The 20,829-nt window shown below is 37.6% G+C and overlaps 1 protein-coding gene across 2 annotated transcripts in view; it reads left to right on the top strand.

Annotated features, from left to right (window-relative positions):
* The window catches only part of ORC3 (origin recognition complex subunit 3), a 128,323-nt gene that overhangs the window by 34,124 nt on the left and 73,370 nt on the right, over window positions 1–20,829 (top strand). For both annotated transcript variants that reach the window (XM_036768749.1, XM_036768748.1), the window contains exons 6-9: window positions 2,241–2,392; window positions 15,292–15,428; window positions 18,749–18,905; window positions 20,435–20,548. In XM_036768749.1, the coding sequence (XP_036624644.1) occupies window positions 2,241–2,392; window positions 15,292–15,428; window positions 18,749–18,905; window positions 20,435–20,548 (560 nt within the window). The remainder of the gene's footprint in view (window positions 1–2,240; window positions 2,393–15,291; window positions 15,429–18,748; window positions 18,906–20,434; window positions 20,549–20,829) is intronic.

The raw sequence follows: 20,829 nt of genomic DNA, 5'->3' as shown, positions 1-20,829 counted from the left end.
TCCAAGGGCTCCTACCCACAACTTCTGCCTCTGGGAAAACAAAGCTTAACAGGGAAACAATAATACTGACACACACCACTAGTACTGTCATCTCAATTCATCTCCAAAGTCGAGAGGCTCTGTAATAGCAGCTCAGTTCACTTTAACAGCTCTCAAAAGGGCCTTAAGCTAAGCCTCCTTCCCATGGGCAGGTTTCTGCCCTATAGCTCTATTCACTTTCAAAGCTCGGAGGTTCCTTCAGCAAGTCTCTGCCATCAGAGGTCTCCTCTCTCTGCTCTCACAGGTCTCGTCTCCACTCTCAGAGGTCTCCTCTCCACATTCTCTTCTTCTCAACGCTGACTCTCTTAATGTCTGCTTTTTCAACATCAGCTGTCTTTACGTACAGTTCTATTCAGCATCTGATGGGCTAGAGCCCACATGTACATGTCTGACTGGCCAGAGCCCATTTCCACATGTCTAATTGGCTCAGCATGGAGGCATGGAAGACAGGCTGAGGAACTGAATAACACAAACAGAAAAACAGCAAAATATCCCACTTTGCTTGCCTTTATAGAATTCTAGCTGAATTTGTGCCTGAGATCTGTGTGTGTGTGTGTGTGTGTGTGTGTGTGTGTGTGTGTGTGTGTGTGTATGTATGTATGTGGCGGGGAAGGAGTGGTGTTTAAGGCTTTGCTTGGAGATGTTTTAGAGTTATTCTCTTCTTCTGGGTTTGTATCTTGAGTGGTGTTGTCACCATAATGGCTTTTTTTATTTATTCAATATTTCAGCCTACTTCCTTACTTTTGACTTGATGTTAGGCTATATCCTGTACACTTCTGGAAGCTCTGTTGCTGGAAGGTTCTGTTGCGGATTTCTTTAGGTTTTGAGTGTTATATTGTTCCAGGATCTCAGGGACAGCTCAGCCTGAGGACCTGTGAGTTTTTAGTGCTTATAAGATGGTCTGATCCAGGAAAAAGTCTAATTTCTATACTTATGGTCTGAGCTTTGCAAGTTCCTGACCTGAATTTGGATCTGAGCAACAGTTAGACTGCTGCTTAAGTTCACTAGTATTAGCCAACCGAGAAGTTTTGTTGGTTCAGAGTGACAGCAGTACAGGTTCCCCTTTGGTCTGGAATTCCTGCCCTGCTTATTCTGTAGCAGGCTGCCGACTGGGCTAGAAGCTGAATGTGAGACTTAGCTCAGCTTTTGGGATTTGAGCCATCCTGCTATCGCTTCCTTCTGAACTGGCTCTTCACTGAGAACACTGCCTAGACCAGGGGGGTGATGTGGGGGAAGGGGCACGTGTTACCTACATCCTCTCTGGATTTGTGACCCAGAACTGAGTAGGGAACAATAAAGCTGACATATTGTGCTTATTCCCATAGCAGTGACCCAGTGGGTCTGGGACCTTCTCTCATTGTTCACTAAAACACTCTTCACAGTGCATTTCTGGCTAGACCCCATCCTCTATGTCCGTAGACCTCTCTGTCTGTCTCCCTAGGCTGACCTATACTGTAAAACTTAATCACTGACTTTTTTTGAATTTCCCCATGAAGATTCACTCAGTGCATTTTCTAGATTTGTTTGGAGAAGTTTTGGGGAAGAGCTTGCTGTCCCATTTCCTGCTACCCTGCCATCTTGGCACTACTTCCTACCAATAATTACTGTTCCATTCAAATTCTAACCCATTTCTTCATTGTAGAATGAAGGTGACCATGAGTTCTCAAAGGCCACATCAACAAAGTCCAAACTCCAGCTGATCTTATTAAGCTAGAAAGGCTTTAAGTTCAGTCCCATAGCCATCTATCTTCCAAGGACTAGCCTGATTTAGTTTATAACAAAGTTGACTAGGTGATAAATTTTTTAGCTCCAGTTATTCTCTGTTGTAGGTAGTTTCATTATGTTTTTACAGAGGGAGATCTACAACAACAAAATCATAGACCCTAGAAGTATTGAGATATAAAAGAGATAATCATTGTTACTTTGGCAAGAATGGCATTTCTAGATTTTTAAAGCTATGCTCCTTTCTACTCTATTTTGAGCCCCAACAATTTACTAAGCCCTATTATGTTAGGTAAAAATATATGTGATTCTTCCCCAGAAGTAGCCTCAGCTAATAGTTTGTTTAAATTCCATGTAAAATATGTGGATTGAGAAAGGGGGAAACACAATATACAGAAATAAAGTAACGAGCAAATTGAGTTTTTCACCTTTTAAACTGTATGAAGTGAATTGAATTCCTTCCTTTTTTTGTTCCATAGATGTAAAGCATCTTTTGCAAAAGCTGGCATCACAGCTGATGGGATGCTGTATAGACCTAGAGTCCACAGAGGAGGAGTATGTTCAGTCATTCCAGAGAAAGATGCATTATTCAATGACTTCTCTTGCTACTTGGTACAAAAGTGTCACACAGGTATGTATAAATAAGCAGTTTTCTGTGAAGTAATGGGCTTATGATTGAGGAGTTTTAGAATAGTAGAAGGTGTAGCAATATTTGGTTCTAATAAAGAAAAATACATGTAGCACTGGTTTTAATTGAACAGCAGTTCCTTATTTCCCTTGAGAGTGACGGAATTTAAATGTGTCCTTTTATTGGTATACAGATTGATTCCTAGTAAGTGTCTGGTATTCTTATATGAGGACATCCTTTTTTGAATATTTATAATCTAATGGTTTAAAAAGAATATTAGGAAGGAGAAATCTTCTAAAGTGTATAGTGTAAAACAAAGCCAAGTGCTATTTAATTGTAATGACTACTCTGGGTCCCAAGAGAAGATCAGAAAGTATACCTACCTCCTTTTCTTGGAGAGGTAAGGGAGCATGGGTATGGGATGTTGTGTACCCTATCAGACAAAAGTCATGTGTTTTGGATTTTTTTTTTTAAAGTTAGTGTGGGTTAACCACTTTTCTTTGCCCTAAAGGAAGGCTAACTGGATAGGTAAATAAGGGTATAGTGGGAAATAACTGTGGTATAAAAACAAAGTATCAATGAAATTTTAATTTAAAACAGAACACTAGAAGTTAGCAAGGCTTGTTCTGCCACTGTGATTAGCTGTTCCATGGCCCCAAGGCCTCTTCTGGCTGGCTAATTCCGGATCTGGTCTGTTCCGGCGCAGCCCACGCTGGGCTGCCCTCTGCTCTCAGCACCCTGTGATAGACCCTTCCCAGTGACTATCCAGGCTCTCCTGGGCTGGAGATCTGTTTCCCTCTGCTATTTCATGGGTTCCACAGCTCTTGTGTTGTTAGTTGTATCTTTCTTATGTGATTAGCTCTGTGACTTTAACATAAGTCATTTAGTTTCCCATACCTCTGATTTTACTTTTTGTGCAACAAGACTATTGTGTCAGTATACACTAAAGATATAATCCTGTGAGCATCAATTCTATTTTAAAAGGCTGATGGGGAGAATCTATAACTCAGTTTGAAATCTTTGAAAATAAATGCTCTATTAATACCAAGGATGATAAAATATACACTGTCATTACCTTTTGAACATTAGTGAGACATTTCTAAACTGCTTGGATATCCCATCTAGGTGGCACTATGATGTGATTATAAGATGATGTTCTTTTTCAGCTGTTGCTATTATTTCATTCTCTAGAAGGGATCTCTTGAAAAAGCTTTCCATAAAGTTTTATTATTCATTCATTAATTCTCTCCACAGATTATAATTTTGTTTTTAAATCATTTGCAATTTTACATTTTTGTCAGATGTATGTGTTGATGAAGGGGTGGTATTAGATGATCTCTATCATCCCTTTGAGCTTAAAAATTCCATAATTATGATTGCAGTTCTCATAATCACATTAAGTGCTTAGTATAAGCAGAGTGCTATATTAGACACGGGTAGAAATACACTGTTTACATAAGACAGTTGCTTATTGAATGGAAGGATTCATAAGTAGGGACTAAGATAGGCGCTCTGACAAATATAACGTGCTATTATACACATACACACATACATGTGGGTTACAAAACTATAAAACAAAGTGAACTTTGTGATTGGTTTGGAAAAATCACATATGGTTAATATGGAGAATCAAAGGAAACCTTCTTGGAGGAGACATTTGAGGGGTCTTTAGAAGGACTAGCTACAGTGCTTTTAATAACTCCAGGCCTTTACTAAGCACAAAGGCTCAGTATTCTCTCAGTAATGCACTATGGCAGCAAAACATTCACATTGCCTCCAAACCCACACCCTTTCTCTATACTTCCCTGTTTTTGTTAGGATTATGAGTCATCCAGGTTAATAACCTCAGAGTTATCATTGACGCTTCATTCTCCTTGTCTAATCCTGTCATTTCTGCATCCAAAACATGCCACATTTGTCTGTTTTGCTGCACTGAGAGAACTACCACCCTAATTCAGGGCCTCTCACTTCTTGCCTCTCTGTATGTAATAACCTCCTAATTGGTATCCCTCATTATATTCAGCTTCTTCTCTAATGTACCCAGCACACAACTGACAAAATAATCTTTCCAAGGCACAGATGTGACCATATTGCTCCCCTGCTCAAAATCCTTTCCTATATTCTGTAGGATAAAAATATAAATTCTTTAGCCTATCATTTAAAGTACACTACAATGTGGCTCCTGTCTGCCTTTCCAAACTTGTATTACTTTCTTTCATAACATCTACATTTCCGCCAAGTTTTACTACTTGAGGTCCTTGAACTCAACAGGCTTATACCCTGCCTTTGCATCCACATAGGCTGTTTGAATGCCTAGAATGCACTCCATTCTTGTCTTACCTTTCATAAACTATATTTTCTTTTAAGTTTAAGTGTACCTCTTTTGTAAGAAAATCCCCCCTGGTTTTTAGTGTTCCCACACACCTCATTTTACCATTTGTTATACTTATTTATTTATACACTGTATCCCTCCCAGTAACATGTAAATTCACTGAGGTCAGTAACTACTTACTTTTTGTTTTGTTTCTCTACTACAATGCCTTGTACACAGTAGGTGCTAATTCAGTATTTATTGAATTGAACTTAATTGAAGTCATGATTGATAATATACATGAAAAGACAAGGGACCTGAAAAGTAAATATTGAAAAAGTTACTAGATTTGGTGATTCAAAAGTCACTGGACTTCTTTGAGAGAATGACTTTAGCTTGTATGGGAGTCGATACAAGATTACAAGGGGTTGTGGAGAGATTAGTAGAGAGAAATTAGGGATATCAAGTTTAGATGATGTTTAGAGTAAACATGCCAGTGATGGGGAGGCTGAAAATGGGATGAGGACTATGTGGGGTTGAAAGATCAAGAGAAGCGGGGCAGAGCCAAGATAGCGGCTGGAAAGCAGGGACTAGCATGAGCTCCCCACCAAGTCTCTCCAAAAACCTGTAAAAAAATGGCTCTGAATCAATTCTAGAACTGCAGAACCCACAAAATAGCAGAGGGAAGCAGGGCTCTAGCCCAGGACAGCCTGGATGGTCTCTGGGTAAGGTCTATCCCGCACGGAGCTGGGAGCGGAGCAGAGCCCAGCATGGGCGGCACGGACCAACCAGGCCAGGAGCCGGGCGGAGAGTGCCCTAGTGCCCTGAATCAGTGAGCTGCAGCAGTTACCAGACTTCTCAACCCACAAACACCAAAGACAACAGAGAAGGTTAGTGGGAAAAGCTGCTGGGGACAGGGAGTTGGTGGTTCAGCCACCACCCCGGGGGCTGCAGAGGTGGGGCAGCTACAGAACTACAGCTGTAGTTGCTCCCAGCCCCAGGCCCACCTGGTGGGAGGAACTAAGTGGCGGATCAGAGCAGGAGTAAGAGCCTGCTGAAGATCTAAGTCCAGTCTGGGTTGGGGGTTCTTGGGGACGGAGGAGTGCTGGTGTGGCAGAGCTGGCGCATCCCCCCAAGCTTGGAACATAGAACTCTTTACAAGCAGTCATACCCCGCTGAAAAACTCAAGGGTCAAGTAAGTTGGCTGGGAACATGGCCAGGCAGCGAAAACGCACCCAGATTCAGTTTCAGACTTTGGATTTTTTCTTTGGTGACAAAGAAGACCAAAACATACAGCCAGAAGAAGTCGACAAAGTCAAAGAGCCTACAACAAAAGTCTCCAAGAAAAACATGAACTGGTCTCAGGCCATGGAAGAGCTCAAAAAGGATTTGGAAAAGCAAGTTAGAGAAGTAGAGGAAAAATTGGGAAGAGAAATGAGAAAGATGTGAGAAAACCATGAAAAACAAGTCAATGACTTGCTAAAGGAGACCCAAAAAAATACTGAAAAGTACACTGAAGAAAACAACACCTTAAAAAATAGACTAACTCAAATGGCAAAAGAGCTCCAAAAAGCCAATGAGGAGAAGAATGCCTTGAAAGGCAGAATTAGCCAAATGGAAAAGGAGGTCCAAAAGACCACTGAAGAAAATACTACTTTAAAAATGAGATTGGAGCAAGTGGAAGCTAGTGACTTTATGAGAAATCAGGATATTATAAAACAGAACCAAAGGAATGAAAAAGTGGAGGACAATGTGAAATATCTCTCATTGGAAAAACCACTGACCTGGAAAATAGATCCAGGAGAGATAATTTAAAAATTAATGGACTACCTGAAAGCCATGATCAAAAAAAGAGCCTAGATGTCATCTTTCAAGAAATTATCAAGGAGAACTGCCCTGATATTCTAGAGCCACGGGGCAAAATAGAAATTGGAAGAATCCACCGATCGCCTCCTCAAATAGATCCCAGAAAGAAATCTCCTAGGAATATTGTCACCAAATTCCAGAGCTCCCAGGTCAAGGAGAAAATACTGCAAGCAGCCAGAAAGAAACAATTTGAGTATTGTGGAAACATAATCTGAACAACTCAAGATCTAGCAGCTTCTACATTAAGAGATCGAAGGGCTTGGAATATGATATTCTGGAGGTCAATGGAGCTAGGATTAAAACCAAGAATCACCTACCCAGCAAAACTGAGTATCATGCTCCCAGGCAAAATATGGATTTTCAATAAAATAGAGGACTTTCAAGCTTTCTCAGTGAAAAGACCAGAGCTGAATAGAAAATTTGACTTTCAAACACAAGAATCAAGAAAAACATGAAAAGGTAATCAAGAAAAAGAACAAGAAAAAGAAATTGCAAGGGACTTACTAAAGTTGAACTGTTTTGTTTACATTCCTACATGGAAAGATGATGTGTATGATTCGTGAGCCCTCAGTATTAGGGTAGCTGAAGGGAATATTCATATATATATCTAAATATATATATATATGTGAGTGTGTATGTATGTATATATGTATGTGTGTATATATATATATATATAGAGAGAGAGAGAGAGACAGCGGGCACAGGGTGAGTTGAAGATGAAGGGAAGATATCTAAAAGAAATAAAGTCAAATTAAGGGATGAGAGAGGAATGTATTGAGAGAGGGAGAGATAGAATGGGGTAAGTTATCTCGCATAAAAGTGGCAAGAAAAAGCAGTTCTGTAGGAAGAGAAGAGAAGGCAGGTGAGGGGGAAATGAGTGAATCTTGCTCTCATCAGATTTGACCTGAGGAGGGAATACCATACATACTCAATTGGGTATCTTACCCCACAGGAAAGAAGGAGGAAGAAGATAAAAAAAAGGGGGGGATGATAGAAGGGAGGGTAGATGGGGGTGGAGGTAATCAAAAACAAAACACTTTTGAAAAGGGACAGGGTCAAGGGAGAAAATTCAATAAAGGGGGATAGGTTAGGAAGAAGCAAAACATAGTTAGTCTTTCACAACATGAGTATTGTGGAAGGGTTATACATAATGATGTGCATGTGGCCCATGTTGAATTGCTTGACTTCCTAGGGAGGGTGGGTGGGAAGGGAAGAGGGGAGAGAATTTGGAACTCAGAGTTTTAAAAACAGATGTTCAAAAACAAAAAAAAAAGTTTTTGCATGCAACTAGAAAATAAGATACACAGGCAATGGGGCGTAGAAATTTATCTTGCCCTACAAGAAAGGAAGGGAAAAGGGGATGGGAGGGAAGTCAGTGACAGAAGGGAGGGCTGACTGGGGAACAGGGCAACCAGAATATACGCCATCTTGGAGTGGGGGGGAGGGTAGAAATGGGGAGAAAATTTGTAATTCAAACTCTTGTGAAAATCAATGCTGCAAACTAAATATATTAAATTTTTAAAAATTTAAAAAATAAAAGATCAAGAGAACACTTTTCTATGGCCAGGGGAATTGAGAATCAGATAGGCAGGAACTAGCAAAGATAAAAAAGATTGAAAATACTTGAGAGAGATGTGATGATTATTAGAGTAGGGTCCTGGAAGAAATGAAAAAGAATGGGACTAAAAGCACAGCTTAAGAGGCAGAGCCAACATGATGGAATACTTGCAGAGCTGAGACTAGGGGGCAGCAAGCAGATTTTGCCATGGATCACATCACTTTGACAATGTTCAAGTCTCCCACCCTGAGCTGTCCCAAGATTCAGAAATAACACAATACACAGTGCCCCAAGAAAACAGCAGAAAGACTCAAGAGAATAAAAGCTCAGCTTAGACATTCCCCTCCAGAAATGTGCAGAGCTTGGACCTTACATAAAGCCCAAAGTCCATAAGTAAGCTTAGAATAATGAGCAAACAAACAAAAAGAATCCCTCCATAAAGAGATGTTACGGTGATAGTGATGCTCAAGACACAACCCCAGAAGAAAAGAATGACTCCAAAATGTCAACAAGCAAAGTCTCAAATAAAAATATATCCTAGACACAAATTGAATTAAAATTCCTGAAAGTGATACAATGAGAATTTTTTTAAGTGTCAAAAATGATTTTTAAAACCTAGTGAGACAACATGACTAATGTAGAAATATATTTAACACGATTGCACATATATAACCTATATCAGATTGCTTGCCATCTTGGGGAGGAAGGAGGGGTAGGAGGGAGAGAGGGAGAAAAATTTGGAACTCAAAATCCTATAAAAAATGAATGTTGAAAACCATCTTTATATGTAATTGGAGAAAAATAAAATGCTGTTTAAAAAAAAAAGTGAGAGCACTAGAAGAAAAAATGAGAAAGGAAATGAAACCTATGGTAGAAACCTAAGAAAAGAGAATTAATAGCTTGGAACAAGAGGTTCAAAGTAAAAAAAAAAAAAAAAACTTCCTGAAAATTAGAGTGGATGTCATAAAAGCTAACAACTCCATGAGACAACAAGAAATATTAATGTCAAAAGACTGAAAAAAAGAAAAAAAAATTAAATGTATCTCATAACAAAAACTGACCTGGAAAACAAATAGAGGAAAGATTATTTAAGAATCATCAAATTACTGGAAAGTTACAACCAAAAAAAAAAAAGAGCCTAGATATTATATTTCAAGAAACTATAAAAGAAATAGAATCTACTAGTCATCTCCTGAATGAAATCTCAAAATGAAAACTCAGAAATATTATAGCCACAATACAGAGGTTCTAGGTCAGAGAAAAAAATACTACAGGCATCCAGGAAGTAATAATTCAATACCAAGGAGCCACACACATAACACACAATTTAGCAACTACCACTGTGAAGAAGTAGGACACTGTGAAGGAATGTGACATTCCAAAAATCAAAAGATCTAAGCTTACGGACAAGAATAATTTGCCTTGCAAAACTGAATATACTTCTGGCAGAAGTGGGGAGGGGGGGAGGAAAGGGGAGAGAAAATGGAATTTTTTGAAATGAAGGACTTTCAAACATTCTTTATGAAAAGACCAGAGCTCCATAGAAACTTTGAAATAAAAATACAAGAGTCAAGAGAAACATAAAAAGGCAAATATGAGCAAGCACTCATAAGGTACTAAAGAAAGATAAACCATTTACATTCTGATATGAGGAGGTAACAGAAGTCAATTATTGAGGCTTACCCTCACCTGGACAGGTTAGAAAAAGGAAAAATTCACACACACACACACACACACACACACACACACACACACACACTGAATTAGTTACAGGAATACATTTCCCTCAACAGAGAAACAGTAGGAAAAAGGAAGAGAGGGGAATAAGAGGAAGTATAAATTAGGAGAAGGATTAATTATAAGCAAAACAAACTTAAAGAGGAGTGAAAAACAAAGAGAAGGAGAAATGTAAGAGAATAAGATGGAGGGATAAATGCAATTAACAACCATAACTGTGAATGTGAATGGGATGGACTCATCCATAAAGTGGAAGAAGGTAGCAAAATGGATTTGAAACTGTAATCCAGTAATATGTTATTTACAAGAAGCACATTCAAAACCAAAAGATGCACATCATTAAAATAAGGGGCAGGAGCAGAATATATTGTACTTCAGTGGAAATAAAAAAGGCACAGGCACATAACTGACGATCTCTGACAAGGTAAAAGGAAAAATAGACCTAATTAAAAGAGATAACAAGAAAATTACATTTTCTGAAAGGTGTCAGAGGCAATGAAATAATATCAATATTAAACTTATTTTCACTAAATGCCATAACATCTGAATACTTAAAGGAAAGTTGAATGAGATGCAGGATGAAATAGACAATAGAAATATAATAGTGGTGGCCATCAATTTACTTCTCTCAGACCTAGATAAACCTAAACAAAAAATAAACAAAAAAGACAAGAAGGACCTAAATAGGATTCTAGAAATGTTAGATATGGTCGACCTCTGTCATGTCTTCACTCTGTTGAATTGAAATAAAATATAGTTATTTCCCGTTTGTGATGGCATTGTCACAAAAATTGACCATGTATTCGGACGTAAAAGCCTTGCACATAAGTAAAGAAAAGCAGAAATATTAAATGTATTTTATGGACTATAAAAAAGAGTTATTTAAAAGGCCTTTGAAGTAAAGATTAAAACTTAATTGGAAAGATGGCGGCTGGTAAGCAGGGACTAGAGTGAGCTCCATACTGAGTCCCTCCAAAAACCTATAAAAAATGGCTCTGAACCAATTCTAGAACGTCAGAACCCACAGAACAGCAGAGGGAAGCAGGGCTCCAGCCCAGGACAGCCTGGATGGTCTCTGGGTGAGGTCTATTCCACACGGAGCTGGGAGCTGGGAGCTGGGAACGGAGTGGAGCAGAGCCCAGCCTGAGTGGCGTGGAACAACCAAACTTGGAGTCGGGCAGATGGGGCCCCCAGCGCCCTGAATATGTGAGCTGCGGCAGTTACCAGACCCCTCGACCCACAAACACCAAAGACTGCGGAGAAGGTTCGTGGGAAAAGCTGCAGGAGTGGAAGGAGTTCGTGGTTCAGCTTCCAGCCCCGGGGGCAGCGGAGGTGGGGCAGCTACAGTTGCTGCTGCTTCTGGCCCCAGACCCACCTGGTGGGAGGAATTAAGTGGCGGATCAGAGCAGGAGTGCAACAGCCTGCTGAAGATCTAAGCCCAGCCCGGGCTGGGGGTTCTTGGGGAAGGAGTAGTGCGGGTCTGACAGAACTGGCACCTCCCCCCCAAACATGGAACATAGAACTCGTTAGTCTACAAGCAGTCATACCCCACTGGAAAACTCAAGGGTCAAGTTAGTTGGTTGGGAATATGGCCAGGCAGTGAAAACGCACCCAGATTCAGTCTCAGACTTTGGATTCTTTCTTTGGTGACAAAGAAGACCAAAACATACAGCCTAAAGAAGACAACAAAGTCATAGAGCCTACAACAAAAGCCTCCAAGAAAAACATGAACTGGCCCCAGGCCATAGAAGAACTCAAAAAGGATTTGGAAAAGCAAGTTAGAGAAGTAGAGGAAAAATTGGGAAGAGAAATGAGAAGGATGCGAGAAAACCATGAAAAACAAGTCAATGACTTGCTAAAGGAGACCTAAAAAGTACTGAAAAAGTACACTGAAGAAAACAACACCTTAAAAAATAGACTAACTCAAATGGCAAAAGAGCTCCAAAAAGCCAATGAGGAGAAGAATGCCTTGAAAGGCAGAATTAGCCAAATGGAAAAGGAGGTCCAAAAGACCACTGAAGAAAATACTACTTTAAAAATGAGATTGGAGCAAGTGGAAGCTAGTGACTTTATGAGAAATCAGGATATTATAAAACAGAACCAAAGGAATGAAAAAATGGAAGACAATATCTCATTGGAAAAACCACTGACCTGGAAAATAGATCCAGGAGAGATAAATAAAAATTATTGGACTACCTGAAAGCCATGATCAAAAAAAGAGCCTAGATGTCATCTTTCAAGAAATTGTGAAGGAGAACTGCCCTGATATTCTAGAGCCACAGGGCAAAATAGAAATTGAAAGAATCCATCGATCGCCTCCTCAAATAGATCCCAAAAAGAAATCTCCTAGGAATATTGTCATCAAATTCCAGAGCTCCCAGATCAAGGAGAAAATATTACAAGCAGCCAGAAAGAAACAATTTGAGTATTGTGGAAACCCAATCAGAATAATCCAAGATCTAGCAGCTTCTACATTAAGAGATCGAAGGGCTTGGAATGCGATATTCCGGAGGTCAATGGAGTTAGGATTAAAACCTAGAATCACCTACCCAGCAAAACTAAGTATCATGCTCCCAGGCAAAATATGGATTTTCAATAAAATAGAGGACTTTCAAGCTTTCTCAGTGAAAAGACCAGAATTGAATAGAAAATTTGACTTTCAAACACAAGAATCAAGAGAAGCATGAAAAGGTAATCAAGAAACGGAAATTGCAAGGGACTTACTAAAGTTGAACTGTTTTGTTTACATTCCTACATGGAAAGATGATGTGTATGATTCATGAGACCTCAGTATTAGGGTAGTTGAAGGGAATATGCATATATATATATATATATATGTTTATGTGTATATATATATATATGTTTATGTATATATATATATGTTTATGTGTATATATAAGTGAATGTGTATGTATGTATATATCTATGTGTATGTGTATGTATGTGTATATGTATGTGTGTGTTTATATGTGTATGTATATGTAGGTATATATATGTATATGTGTATGTATATACATATATATATGTAAAAGAGAGAGAGCAGACACAGGGTGAGTTGAAGATGAAGGGAAGATATCTAAAAGAAATAAAATGAAATTAAGGGATGAGAGAGCAACATACTGAGAGAGGGAGATAGGGAGAGATAGAATGGGGTGGATTATCTCGCATAAAGGTGGCAGGACGAAGCAGTTCTGTGGGAGGAGGGGAGAGGGCAGGTGAGGGGGGAATGAGTGAACCTTGCTCTCATCAGATTTGGCCTGAGGGGGAACACCATACATACTCAGTTGGGTATCTTACCCCACAGGAAAGAAGAGGGAGGAAGATAAAAAAAAAATAAAAGGTGGGGGGATGATGGAGAGGAGGGCAGTTGGGGGTGGAGGTAATCAAAACAAACACTTTAGAAAGGGGACAGGGTCAAGGGAGAAAATTCAATAAAGCGGGATGGGTTGGGAAGGAGCAAAATGTAGTTAGCCTTTCACACCATGAGTATTGTGGAAGGGTTATACATAATGATACATGTGTGGCCTAGGTTGAATTGCTCGACTTCTTAGGGAGGGTGGGTGGGAAGGGAAGAGGGGAGAGAATTTGGAACTCAAAGTTTTAAAATCAGATGTTCAAAAAAAAAAAAGTTTTTGGCATGCAACTAAAAAATAAGATACACAGGCAATGGGGCGTAGAAATTTATCTTGCCCTACAAGAAAGGAAGAGAAAAGGGAATGAGAGGGGAGGGGGGTGATAGAGGGGAGGGCTGACTGGGGAACAGGGCAACCAGAATATATGCCATCTTGGAGTGGGGGGGAGGGTAGAAATGGGGAGAAAATTTGTAACTCAAACTGTTGTGAAAATCAATGCTGAAAACCAAATATGTTAAATAAATAAATTTAAATTAAATTAAAAAAACTTAATTGGAGATTTAAAATCTTAATTCTAAAGAATGGGTAAGTCAAAGAACAAATCAGAAAAATAATCATTAATTTCATTAAAGATAATGAAAACAGTGAGGCAACATAACAGAAATTGGGAAATTTAATATTTTTAGAGAGCAATACTCATAGAAGATTAGCTTTATGTACTGTTGTTACCTGTTCTTGACCAGTGGGAAGGAAAGTTGAAAAGTTTTTAAGGAGTGTAGGAGGGAAACTGAGGGAGTTTAAAATCTTAACAAGTTAGAATGCTATCATTTTCTGAAAATATGGAGAATGGGCCATGTGGAAGTTGGGGGCTTGAAGAAAAAGATGGAAAGATTTGAAATTTTTGTTCTGCAGCATTCGAGAGTTGAGATGAATAATGGCAAATAATGATAACAAGTAGGTCCCATCTGAAGGAAATGTGTATAAATTGCTTATGTATGAATCAGTCAACAAGCATTGATTAAGTGCCTACTATGTACTAGGCACATTGAATCAATTTTATTTCACTACTTTTTCTAGCAGTAAGTGCAAGAGTAGCAGAATTCAATGTTAGGCATTACCAGGAGATAGGATTTATGGTCTAGGAATAGGGAAATGTTGAAATGCAGAAGATTCTAGTGTGGTAACTAGTGAGATATAAAAAAAAGGGTCAGACCACAGAACCAAGGCTGGATATAGAGACAAATGAAGCCAGAGTTGGAAGTGTGAACTGGGTTAAGACGGAGTTCTTTTGATGTCAACCAACTTTATTAAAATGCAAGATTTCACTAGTTCTCTCATAGGAGGAGAAAAAAAATCAACTCTAAAGTAAATATTTTGTGGAAATTCATCCATTTCCCCCCAGAATCTTTCATCTCTTCCCAATATGTGCAGCAAATTTGAATATGTGATATAAGTTTCAATTCATGTGTATTATTGGTGGGAGGAAGGAAATAAACATTTGGTAAGGGCCTACTACATGCCAAGTACTAAGTGCTTTGTAGATATTATCTTATTTAATCCTCACAACAAACCTGATATTTTATATTTGAGGAAACTGAGGTAGATAGTGAGTAAGTGACTTGCTCAGGGTCATAGAGCTAATAAGTATCTGAGGCCAGATTTGAACTCAAGTCTTCCTGACTCCATGCTTAGCACTCTATCCACTGTGCCACCAGAAACAAGAAAGACTGCTATTTATTATTCTAAATGCATTTCTCTGCATATTATGTGGAGAAGTAAAAGAAACAGTAATACTGAAAACCAGAGGTGTCAAATTCATGCAACTCCGTATTGTGGCCTGACCCAAATTAACATACAGTTGGGAAATATTTAACAAAATAAATAAAAATGCAATATATAAATTTGTGGTTTTCTAAGTCAACATGTAGCCCCCTGGAATCTATTTCTATTTGAATTTGACACCACTGCAATAAGCCATATAAAAAGATTCATTAGTTGTTGACATCATAACTTTCCGTAAAGCATATTTTTAATCCTTTTTCAACAATTGCTTTTAATTTTCCCACTATCATTACAGAAGACAGGCTCTGAAAGTGTAAACAAAAAAATAACTTCTTCCAGTCAGTGGAAGGAATCACCTCCTATTGTGATCATCTTGAAGGACATAGAAAGTTTCTCCACCAAAGTACTTCAAGACTTCATACTTATCAGCAGGTAATGGAGTCTCCTCTTGTGTCAGCACTAAAAATCTTCCATTCCTTCCTTTCTTTGAGCTTCTAACATCAATTGCAGCAACATATTTTCTTTTAATAAAGAAGAAACCGTTTTTAGAGAGGATCAGCAGTTAAGTATTTCTTCAGTTTGATAGAAACTGGAGGAAATCCAAGCTTCAAATGCTGAATAAATGAATATTGTTGTCCGATTAGGCATTCACTTCCTGACATAGCAATGAGAATCAAAAAGAGAAAAGTTAACCAGTTCTGAACTCACCAAGTAAGGCAGAGCCCCCAAGGGCCCATTTGTCTCGTGAAGATAGTTTCTTGCTTTGCTGAATAAAAAGCTAAATTGCTTCTTCCTGTGGATGATGTCCATTTGTGTCATTAGAATTTGCTAAAACCTATTTTCTGATGTCTCGCCATTTTCTGAGTCTCTGAACACTTGTTCATTCTTCTTCTCAAGAATGATGCCTTCTTGAATGCAGACAGGTCAACCGAATGAAAATAAACTAGTTGGAGGATATTTAAAGGAAAGATGTTCAAATGTTAAAATGCATTACATATATGTGCAAGTCACGAAACAAGGAAGAGAATGGATGATTCAAGTACCACTGTGTATCTCACTTTTGCATACCGAAGTAGCTCATCTCGATGATTCTTTTTGACTCAAAAATCCTATAACCTTTAACTCTCTTTATAAAAAAAATTTTGACTATGTTTTACCAAATACTTGATGATCATGACCACTCTTTTATTTAACTAAGGCTAGAACCATTAGGGGTTAATGCAATGAGAAGTTAGAATTAACAGTGAATAAGAATACAGAAGGAAAAAGCAGAATGGTTATATCTAAAGCAACAGCTCCTATATACTTACTAACCTCTAAGCTTTAGAGACTAAGATTGTTATAGTTTAGTTTGATGACTGGTGTTCATAGGCTTGACCCTGAGTCATCAAAGGAGATAACATGTAAAACACTTTGCATATCATAAAGCACTATATAAATGCTAGCTACTATTACTGTTATTAAAGTTATCATCAATAAAAGGTTAAATTGTTTTGAATATATAAAATGCAAGAAATAGTTTAATACCAGAGTTTCCAATCTTTTTAGTTCCCATACCCCTTGGTTTTCAGTAAACCTTTCCATAACCTTTGTTCATTTTAAAATTAAATTCTAGGATTTTCCATTTACATACAAATAAGAGAAAAGTAACAAGACATAATAGAGAGCCAGCCTCGAAGGCAGGGAGACCTGGGTACCATTCTTGCTTCTGATACATACTGTCTTTGTGACCCTGGGCAAGTACTTCCCTTAATCTGCTAGTGCTCTACGCCAAGGGTATCAAACTCAAATAGAAACAGTGGCCACTAAACTGTACATAAGGATCCTTGTGGGCCACATATTGACCTAGAAAGCAACATATTAACATAATCTATTTTCTGTCATTTTTATTTATTTTGTTAAATATTTCCCAATTACATTTTAATCTCATTGAGGCTACACTTGGACACGTTGTAGGCCTTGCTGCAATGCAGCCCACTGGCCTTGGTGACTCTCCTAGACACAGAAGGTGCTGACCTGCATTGGGAGAGAGAGTTTCCTCATCCAGGAGTTTCTATGCCAGTGAAATCACAGGTCCAGTCCCTATGCCTCTGAACATAAGAAATAAAATAAAGTGATTAAGTTTTCATAATGAAAACTTTATTCAAAACCTAACAACATTTTTTGATATAAATTTGTTAACTGTTTAGTAAAACTCAAAACAATTTAATGAGATCCTTGATTCTCTTTCTTTTTGACCTGCAATTTTATTCTCAGTATAGTTTTTGAAAGAAGTGTTCACATATGTTCAGCCTCCATTTTGTTTTTTGCTTTGGGGAAGCAGTTTATTGCAGTAAAAAGAGCATTGAATTTTGAGTCACGATACCTTAGTTTGAATCCCAGTTCTGCTACTTACTGCCTATGTGACTGAGCAAGACACCGCCTCTCTGGATGTCAGTTTCTTCATCTATAAAATGAGGGGTTGGATTAGATCAGAAATATCAAACACGGCTCTTGAATGTGGCCCCTACCATTTCCAAATTTAATTGGGAAATATTTAACAAATAAAAACACAATAAACATAGATAACATTACATTTTAAAACTAAGTCAACATGCAGTGTGCAGATATCCTTATGTATGGATAGTGGTCTCTCTTTTTGTTTCAGTTTGACACCACTAGACTAGATGACCTCTGAGGTCCTTTCTGGCTCTAAATCTATGAACGTGTAATTGATAACAGAACTGAGAATCTGAATTCACAGAGATATTATTATAAATGGAATTGAAGCCTTGTGAGCACATTTAGTAAGGATAAGATCTTCTCCAAAGAGTACAACAAAAATTTTGTAGCTTCATCAATGGGGAATCAATTTGGAGTTGCTGGTTATTGCGGAGATTAATTACCTCATCTATGAAAAAGATTTTGTATCCAAAACTCATTTGGTTTTGGTCCACAGGAATTATTCCTTCATCTGTTTTTTGAAACTTTGCAGACGTACTTTTAATATTCCCTCCCTTCTGTCCCCTTCCCCCTCCCTGTTCTCTAATTCACACATTTTTTCACTTATTACTTTTGGAATTACTCAATAGGATAATATAATTATTTGCTAAATATTCTCCATATCTACTTGACAAGTTTCTTGTATCCTGTGTTGGGAACCCTGGCATAAATACATTTTAGAGAAATTTCTGTTAAAAATTGCCATACACAAGCATTCTCTCTTACTTTCTCATGCTCTCTCTCTCTCTCTCTCTCACACACACACACACACACACACACACACACACACACACAAAAAAAAGACATATACATAAAAGATTTCAGTTTCTCCCCCACTAGATACCTTAGTGACATCTTTTTTAAAATTAGAGTTCCTGGAGAATAGATTGTTTACTCTGTAGCTCCTTGTCACTGAAAGTATTCTGGCAAAGACTAGATAGCCATCTGTCAAGGATACAATAGAATTCTGGCTTTGGGTAGGAATGAGATTATGTGACCTTGTGAGTTCCCTTGTAAGATTCTTTGAATTTATTGATCTCCCTGGATCTGCTTTTTCATCTGCAAAATGAGGAGTTAGGCTTAATTTACTCTTAAGGTGTCTTCTGACTTTACACAGATAGGATTTCTTGTTTAAATGTGGAACTTCTATTATTATCCATTATCAGATAAGGGAAGGAAATTATACTTTGTCTCATTCAGAAGTATCAAGTACTGAAATATATTTAATTACTTAAAGATTATTTTTGTTTCTTTTTTCTCTTGGAATCTAGTCAGTACCTACATGAGCTTCCAATAGTACTTGTTTTTGGAATTGCCACATCTCCAATCATTATCCATCGATTGCTTCCTCAGGCAGTGTCTTCTCTATGTATAGAACTACTCCAGTCGTTGTCTTGCAAGGAACATCTGGCTAAACTACTGGACAAGGTAATTTTTTCCCAAGGAAACTAGGATAAAGTGAGTAGCAGAGAACATGGTGGTGCCATAAGAGTGCATATTTAGAGGAAAAAATGCTGTACATATCTCAGAATAACATTTTTGAGTGCATTCATTTGTACAATTTAATATAATGCTTTATTAATTTTTCCTAGATTATTTTTGTCTTCAGATAAAACAAATTTAATATATAGTCACATCTTTATATTTAATGGGATTTAATGTATATTTCTGTGTGCATGTCTGTATGTGTGTGTATGTATGTGTTTGCATACATATATTGTATTTATATGTAACAATAAATGTTTTGCCTTTTATATCTCATGTAAAATGGTTTGAAGTTTTCAATGGAATCTTTACTGACTGCCAAGCATGCAGTTAAGTACTATAAATAATTATAGAAGTTTTAGTAACACAATTTAAAAAAAATTTAACAGAAAAAAAAAATTGAAGCTTTTTAGCTAATTCTACCCTGACAAGAAAATAAAGATTCTTCAGGTCGTTAGCTAATCTTGTAAGCAAGGGGCTTTCTGCAGAGATGTCATACATGCTGAGTGATTGTCCTTGTGTACTGATGATAATTGGACATTTATTTACTGACCACCTTTGCATTTTTTTTTCCAAAAGGAAGACAAGATGCATGTCTAAATTTATCAAAAGCTATACTGACAGTTTTTCCAGTCCTCAAATGTGAAATTGTTTTGCAGTGGTCTTATTTTACTTGGTTTTGCGGTGAGCATGGCTTCTTGCAGTTACTGTATTTTCTTTGAATGGTGATGCATAGGGCAAGTTTTCATTGATTCGTGTGTGTGTGTGTGTGTGTGTGTGCGTGCCATTGAAAACTATTTGTATTTTACTGTTAATATTATCTAAATATATCTTATATTTGAGAGTAGACTTCCTTTTGATCTGAGATGGCTGGCAGATTTAGCAATACACAGACCATCTGTAGTAGAATTTTATTTACTTACATTCATTACATAAACATGGCAAAATGAAGGAGGAAACAGTATATCCTGTTTTCTACTATCCAGAGATGAGGTATAATTTCCTGGGTAATTCTTGTATTTTTGCTCACTTTGGGAAAACTCATTCCCTTGTTCTTCATATCAGCTGTTTTCTTCTTAGAAAAGTCAGGCATCTAATTCTCAAAGTCGTTTCTTCTGTAGTATTGTCAGTCTTAGTAACAATATTGTCTCAGTAACAGAAATTTTACAAACACTATCCCATTGATCTTCACCGGTTGTTTTTTTAAAAACCTCAGTAATCACTTAACTAATAAACAGTAGTTGGAGAAATAAGAAACAGCATTTTAGTACTATCTTGTTCTTACAGGATTGGTAAATGTCTTTCATTGCTTCTGAGATTATACCTTGGAAAGGGAGCTTTTGTCTTCTGCTTATGGAATGAAACTAAGAGAAAACTGACAGATATTTGACCCAGCAGAGAATTAGCTAATCTGTTTAAACTAGCTCTCTCTTTAAACTAACAAGTAATATATTTTTCAATTTTTCTTTTAGCTACTTCTTACAACCCGGTTCCCCTTTAAACTCAATGAAAAAGCATTACAAGTTCTGACCAATATATTTCTATACCATGATTTTTCAGTTCAAAACTTCATCAAAGGACTCCAGGTAAGAGGACACTGAAGAAACTTTAAATATAGTAACCACTTGTTTTAAAGAAGGTGAAAATGCTCAATACAAGTTGACAAGTTAGTCTGAAAATTTTAAGATCATACAATGATAGCTTTTGAATAAGTTATGTTAAGTTATATTGTTCTGAAATCTTATAGTTATTTATTGCTACATAATGTTTAAAATACAAATGTATTAAAATAAAATTAAGGCAAAAAACCCTACACTTAAAATAGAACTTTTTCTCTTGCTGTTTGCTGATGAAATACTGAAAATAT

Source organism: Trichosurus vulpecula, chromosome 7 (assembly GCF_011100635.1).
Source record: "Trichosurus vulpecula isolate mTriVul1 chromosome 7, mTriVul1.pri, whole genome shotgun sequence".
Taxonomy (NCBI): Eukaryota; Metazoa; Chordata; class Mammalia; order Diprotodontia; family Phalangeridae; genus Trichosurus; species Trichosurus vulpecula.
This window is presented reverse-complemented; position numbering and strand designations above follow the sequence as displayed.